This window comes from Podarcis cretensis, assembly GCF_951804945.1.
Source record: "Podarcis cretensis genome assembly, chromosome: 11".
Taxonomy (NCBI): domain Eukaryota; kingdom Metazoa; phylum Chordata; class Lepidosauria; order Squamata; family Lacertidae; genus Podarcis; species Podarcis cretensis.
The window spans coordinates 38,407,683-38,415,044 of NC_137180.1; the positions used below are offsets into that span (position 1 = coordinate 38,407,683).

Genomic DNA, 7,362 nt, shown 5'->3' on the forward strand with positions numbered 1-7,362 from the left:
ACATGCCTGTTAAAATGAAGCGGGGAAGGAAACCCTGTTTTAGCAACACGTTGCAACTGACATAATGGTGATGCTGGGCGACTAACAATGGGAGGCTCTGCCCACCTCTCACATCTGGCCCACAAGGCAGATCCAGCTAACGATCTGGCGTGTGGAGTCCAAAAGGTTCCCTTATCCACACTTTAAAATGCTCATCCTCGGGCCTCAGAGGAAGATGCAGTAATTTTAGGGAGTGTAAACCATTAGAAGAATTACCAGATTCAGGAAACCCCTGAAAAACTGCTTGCAAGGAAAGGGGAACTTTCCTTGCTGCTGATAGCACAGATGGCCTTTAAAACCATAGGACATCTATGACACACTAATGCGTCTTCAAAATTTAAATACTAGTAGACTGTGTGTCTTTGTGTAGTATAAACACAGAACCAATGGTGGTTGTTGTTTTTTTTAAAAAAGCACCCCTGCAGAGTGTCTTTTAGCACCTTGAAGATTAGTTGTGCACCTGGTACCTTCATTCTACAGTTTTGTCGTTTGCTGAAGACACACCTTTTTATCCTGGTCTTTGACACTTGTGATATATATACAGTGGTGCCCCACAAGACGAATGCCTCGCAAGATGGAAAACTCACTAGACGAAAGTGTTTTCCGTTTTGCAGGTGCTTCGCAAAACAAATTTCCTATGGGCTTGCTTTGCAAGACAAAAATGTCTTGCGAGTTCCTGCGGGTTTTTTCCCCTCCCCCCCCTTTTCTAAGCCGCTAAGCCGCTTATCCGCTTATCTGCTAAGCCGATAAGCTGCTAAAAGCCGCTACAAGCCGCTAAACCGCTAATAGCGCTAATCCGCTAAGCCATCAATGGGCTTGCTTCGCAAGACAAAAAAACCGCTAGACGAAGAGACTCGCGGAACGGATTCTTTTCGTCTTGCGAGGCACCACTGTATGTTTAGGATTCGCTTTAGGCGTGACTGTAATTTGTTTTGAATTGTTATTAATGCTGTATTTTATATTGTTATGACCCACTCTGGGACCTTCTTACAACAGCAACACATTTATTATCGCATAGCTTTCAGGCTTCCTCAAACTCGGCCCTTCAGATGTTTTGAGACCACAATTCCCATCATCCCTGACCACTGTTCCTGCTAGCTAGGGATCATGGGAGTTGTAAGCTAAAAAATGTCTGGAGGGCCGAGTTTGAGGAAGCCTGGACTAGAATCTACTTCATCAAATGCTTGTGCCATATGTGTCGGTCTTTATGGCGCCACAAGACTGCAAGAGACTCATATGTCTACCCTTCTGGAAACATTTTCCAAGTTGTATTCACAAGTCATCGTCCCCAAACCTCACAGAACTTTCTACAATATTTTGATGCTTAATTTTCCTTGTCACATTTTATCATAAAGCATTATTTCTACAGAGTAGCTATGACAGAAGAAGAGGACCCAGGAAATCTGACAGGCCTTTTAAAGTTTACTCTTTAAAGCTATATAAATCAGAATGAAATGTAAACATTGCTAAATGTAATATTAGGAGATCTGACAAGATGAAGCACAGTCTCACCAACAACCTTGTCTTAGCATCAGAGTGAAAGGCTGTCAGCATTTCATTTATATACAATGTGTTCTGAAAAGAAACAATTATAACTAACGTTTTCCACTGCAGCAGCTTTATTTAAAACAAAGGTCAACTTTTCAGTCTCAAGAGAATGCTACAGAAAAACCACATGTAAAATCCTGTTTCCTGTGAAACGGGGCAGATGTTTTTATGTAAGCAAAAGCAAATCATAACTCTGCAGGACCAGCAAAGGGCCAGGATATAACCTATATGATGGCTGAGTACCCACAAAAAGAGAAGTTAGAAGTCATTGCAATTAGGTCTGAGTTGCTTTGTGTCTTGGGAGGACAGCTGGGGAGGCATGTGCTTTGAAGCAGCTGCAGAGTCTAAAACTAGACGGGCAACTATTTTGAGGTTAGGTACCAATGGCCAAAGATATAGCCAAGTTCATTAATATTAGATAACTTGCAGTAACTAATTCTTGTGCAAGGATAGTTCCAGTTTGTATTGCTGTGCATATCAAAACTACAGGGTTTTGGCAGCCTAGCAAGAAATCAATATATTGTACAGGAGAAGTAGCTTACCTAGGGTCCTCCAGACATTGGTGAACTCAAACTCCTGTCACCCCACGAAGCACAGCCAAGGATCAGGGATGATGGGATTTGTAGTACAGCAACATCTGGACACCACAGTTTAGCCACAACTGCTGTACAACAAACTTAGATATGTAGTGGCTGTAAACAATGTCTAGAGTCATAGAATCATATAGAATTGTAGAGTTGGAAGGGACCATGAGGGTCATTCAGTTCAACCCCCTGCAAGAATCTTTCACCCAATGTGGGACTTGATTGAATACACGACTCTGAGATTAAAAGTCTTATGCTCTACCAACTGAATTATCATGAAAACAAATAGTAAACTGTGTTGTTGTTTTTTGAGGGGGGTTCTAATCAAGTAGTGTATAAATGTTATGGAATAAAATATTTTTTGATGAAATAAATAGTGCAAAGACGTTTATTTAATCCACATGATGAGTTATGGAACATGTATAGCATGCTGCATAGAGACAGCTACTCAATGTAATTCAAGCAGCTGTTTCCTATGCACCACCCCCAAAGTAACATTTCCATGACTAATATAAAAAACACTTCAGGATTAACCACAGTACTCCTATGAAATTTAAGGATGACTGGTTTCTAAAACTCAGAGCTATTAAGATTTGCTGTGAGAGCTTGCAGCATAGTGAAGGCAAATATTTGTTATTTGAGGAACAAAAGATGTGCATGACAATGACTCATCCCAGGAAAAAAAAAAAAATTCTTGGGAAATTATACACTCTTAGGGATAGGAAGAACTGGAATGACCTAAAACTAATTAAGGCATAATGGAACACCTAAAATCCTGTTTCGGCCAAACATTTCCAAAACACACTGTCCAAACTTTAATTCTTTTTTGGTGTTTTTAAGAATGTGTAGGAACTAGAATGCTTCTGCGGAATTTTTTTTTTAAATTGTTTCTGTTCTATCAATCTCCAGCAGTTTTCCTTGAATAAAATGTCAATATTCTAGGTTATATACCTTGTAGCTCTTCTACCAGTGTGGATAAACTGAGGAGAGGTCCACCATGTTTGGTTAATAAAAACTTTACAGCCATGTTTTCCCCTTCTTTCTAGTAGCAAGTGAAGCAGAGATTTCTCACTCCCCCTTCCAAAGCAGCCAAGTACATGCATGGATCACATTTGTAGGGCCATCTGGTTACAGATGAGTGAGGAGGACGTTTAAGTGCCCCTGACGAAGGCATTTATGAAGTGGGCTGGCCTGCTAAACCTTTGGTGCATGGATAAGCCAACACGAAGCCCCTAGTATGTTATTAGACTCCAGCTTCTATCAACCCAAGCTAGCACTGGCAAATGAGAGATGTAATCCAACAGTACCTGCAGGGGAACATGCTTATCCAGTTTTATTATTTTGCTCCTCAGATACTCAGTCTCTTATTTTCTGCTTGTTTTCAGCACCATCCACCATTTTCCTGCCCATCCATGCCATACTCACAGGTTAGGAAAGGTATTGTTTTTTACATAAACGAAAGGAGAAACCCTTCTGCTTCACAAAACATGCCACAACTACTGCATCCTGCCACAAGATATAGTTTACCTACATTCTGAAGTAGTCATCTCTGCATCCATCTGCCTACACATGGCTTTATATTTGTGGTGGAATGTAATCAGACGCTTTGCCTGGAATTGCCCTAGTGACCAAGCTACTGAATTTGTGAATTGCTGAAACACATAATGATATTCACCTTCTACTGCAAATGACTTTACAGATGTGCAACATATGCTTATTCAGAATATAAGAAATATGTCGGTGATGTTGCTGTTGATTCAGTTTATATTTTGCCCTTCCTCCCAAAGTAGCCCAGTGTGCAAAGAGATTGTTTTTACAATTTTTAAAAGGTATCAATCACATTCTCTCCCCCAATGGTTTCAGGCTTCCTAGGAGCAACATCTTTCAGCCTGCGTAAAAAATAACATTTTGAAATTCCTTCTGAAAGCCAATAATGAGAGAAATAGACACCTCACCTAGGATAAGGTAAAGGGACCCCTGACCATTAGGTCCAGTCGTGACCGACTCTGGGGTTGCGGTGCTCATCTTGCTTTATTGGCCGAGGGAGCCAGCGTACAGCTTCCGGGTCATGTGGCCAGCATGACAAAGCCGCTTCTGGGGAACCAGAGCAGTGCACAGAAATGCCGTTTACCTTCCCGTCGGAGCAGTACCTATTTATCTACTTGCACTCTGGTGTGCTTTCAAACTGCTAGGTTGGCAGGAGCTGGGACAGAGCAACGGGAGCTCACCCCGTCATGGGGATTCAAACCGCCAACCTTCTGATCGGCAAGTCCTAGGCTCTGTGGTTTAACCCACAGCACCACCCGCATCCCTCTAACCTAGGATAGCATTCCACAAATGGGGAACTGGAACTGCCACATGCGGCTTGTGATAAGATTTTAACTGGTGCTTGCAATCTCACAGTGATACAATAGGCAACTATGAACTAATACGTTGAATTTCATTCATTCATTCCTTTCAGAGAGTTATGCCTTCACACACAAACAGAAAAGGTGTAACTCTGAAAAGAACATTATGGCCTCCAGACTGTACCGTATGTTTATAAATTGCAAATTATGATTTTAAGTATGCCACAATTTCCTTTTGTCTTTAGGAGAATTTTCAGCTATCTTGTTCAAGTTGTGTACAGCTAGGGAGAATTTCAAGTTATTAACAGCACAAAGAGGCAACTTTAAAGCAGCACATTTGTATGCAATGTTCTACTGGATCTAAGCAGAGTTTACTCCCATTAAATAAAGCTATGTTTTCTTATGTGCTTTACATATGGCAATATGCTTTTTGCATTTGCATTCTGTCATCTGCTGTAACCTCTGCAGTAGCTAGAGAAGACACATTCAGTGTGCTTCTGTCTTGCATTAGCGACATTCACACACAAAAAGCAAAAGGGATGATTCAAAGGCCCTTTGGGAGTTATGCTTAAAGTATATGTTAGACTTACTTGGCATGGCAAGTTCAGGGAACAAAAACATTGCCACTCTGGAATGAAACAATGTTTTCTCCCCACTAATTAGCAGCTGTAGCTCTTTTGTCAATATTTTACAACCACAGCCCAATGTTTGAAAAGTTGTTGCATAATTAAACAAAATATTGGGAAACGTATTGGGAATGGCTATCATAATCTAATTAGGAAGAGGATTCCTTTGAACTTAACAGGAATTGCTCCCAAACAAATACATTTAGGGTGGGGCTGTATGACATTAGTAATGAGTGAGAACACAACTGACAAATGCTTTCTGTTGCCAAAGCATACAATTCATTAGCAGTATCGCTTTCCTCAGAGAAATTCTGATTTGTTCTTCCACTCTAGGATACGGCGGCAAATGAATGCTAGCCTCCCCTTTCCAAATGTCCCTGTAGCATCAACCCACAAACTAAATGAACTATCCAGATTTCAGGAACTAAAATTGTACTCAGAAACAATGTTGGATTAAACCCTGTGGAGGCCCCTAGGCAGTCGAAATCTTGGGGGGGGGGGTCTCACAAATCATCTCCTAATACATGTTTTATTTTACCAACAACAATTTTAATAAATCAATTGCGATCTGTTGTTGCAGGGCCCCCAAAAGGTGTGGGACCTCATAACCCAGTACGTACTCTGCCTATTTTGTAAACTGGCACTGCTCAAAAAGAATGAGGGGGTGCTTTGATCTGCTACACAGTACTTCTTAGACTTTAAAAGTGCTACATAACACTTTGTGCATAAAATCTAACACAGTAATAAAAACAGTTCCTCTTGAGAAATCCCAAGCTTTCAATGGTGGGTATACCTTTGAACAAAACATATACTGTAAGCCATTGGAAGAGAAAAAGGACAGCAATCCGCACACCATCTAAGGAGTGGATTTGCGGTTATTGGTAAGCTCCTTTTAATCGTTTCTGATCTTAAATCGAAGCGGCACATGAACTAACCAATCCATCAGAAACTAAACGCTGCATATACCCCTGCCAAGATTTCACTCTAGACATCTGACCAACTGGGCTCGAGAGCAGGGAAGCTTCTGTCATGATGCATTTGTCCATCTTCAATGTGCCACAAGACTGACTGTTGATGCAGCGTCTGAATGCAGGCCAACGGGTCTGCTGCCACCACCATCCGTTTGGCCCCGAGTTGGCACCCATGAGCAGCACCGCAAACCCTACGCGTTGCCAGTTCGATCGACAAGGGAAAGTCCTTTCTGCAGACCCAGTTCCCCAGCAGCTGAACTCAGAAGCCGAGCACTTGGCACGGGCAGATCCGCCCTGGACACAGGCAGGCTGAGGAGTCTTAGGAATCGCAATCCTGGCCAGGGAAGACGAGAGCGCGCGCGGCCGCCAAGCAGGCGCTGGCGCAGTCCCAAAGGACCCTGCCACGCAGCCAGGGTGGGGCTTCCGACCGTCTCCGCCTGGGAAGAGGAGAAGGGTGGCCTCCCAATGGAGGGGCTTCCTCGTCTCGCTCCTTCTCCTTACAGAAGGGAATGGCTTTTTTCCGCGCCCCCCCCCCGCCTCAAAAACAAACCTCCTTACCTGACCCGCACAACAGCGCGCGGACATGGTCGCCCCTCAGACGGCGAGCCCCGGGCTGGCCGCGCGCAAATGCCCTCTCCGTCCGCACCTGCCCGCTGGCTCAGGCAAGCGGCCTCGCGCCCGGGCAGCAGCCGAGGCGCAGCTGAAGGCTTCCTCAGCCGCCCAGCCCTCGGTTGCCGAGGCGCGCAGAGAGCGCACACGCGCCCCCTAGAGCAGCTGGCCGGGCCTGAGGCGCGCGGCGCGCTCGCCCCGACGCATGACACAAACACGGGAGAGACTGGCGGGCGGGCGAGCGAGCTCGGCTTCTGCGCTGCAGGGTAAGTTGCCCGAGCCCAGCTCGGAGCGCGCTGGAAGCTTCCGCTGTCGTCAGTTTTTTGCTTGGAAGGAGATAAATGGCTTTCCGGTGCGGGAGGTTAGGAACGGCCCGCCCCGCTTAGGAGCCGGGAGAGAAGAGGAAGCAGCCTGGAATGAAGACCACCTGTCCTCGTTCTCACGCTCCGAAGTGAAACGCAGCGCGAGGGCACCTGGGATTGAGGTTCCCGAAGGAGAGGGCGGAGCTACTGGCCTGCGGGCGCCAGTTGGCGAGGCGCCGGCGCGACAGACGCCTCCCCCGAGGTTGGTGTCGTCTCGGAAGGAGGGACGCCTCTTCTGCGGCTTCTGCAGGTGTTGCGTTACCTGCATCCATCCT

At 44.9% G+C, this 7,362-nt stretch overlaps 1 protein-coding gene across 2 annotated transcripts in view; it reads right to left on the reverse strand.

Moving 5' to 3' along the window:
- The window catches only part of SERINC5 (serine incorporator 5), a 45,093-nt gene extending 37,952 nt beyond the window's left edge, over positions 1–7,141 (reverse strand). For both annotated transcript variants that reach the window (XM_079995673.1, XM_079995672.1), the window contains exon 1: positions 6,675–7,141. In XM_079995673.1, the coding sequence (XP_079851799.1) occupies positions 6,675–6,701 (27 nt within the window). In that variant the 5' untranslated portion in view covers positions 6,702–7,141. The remainder of the gene's footprint in view (positions 1–6,674) is intronic.
- Between the last annotated feature and the right edge of the window lie 221 nt (positions 7,142–7,362).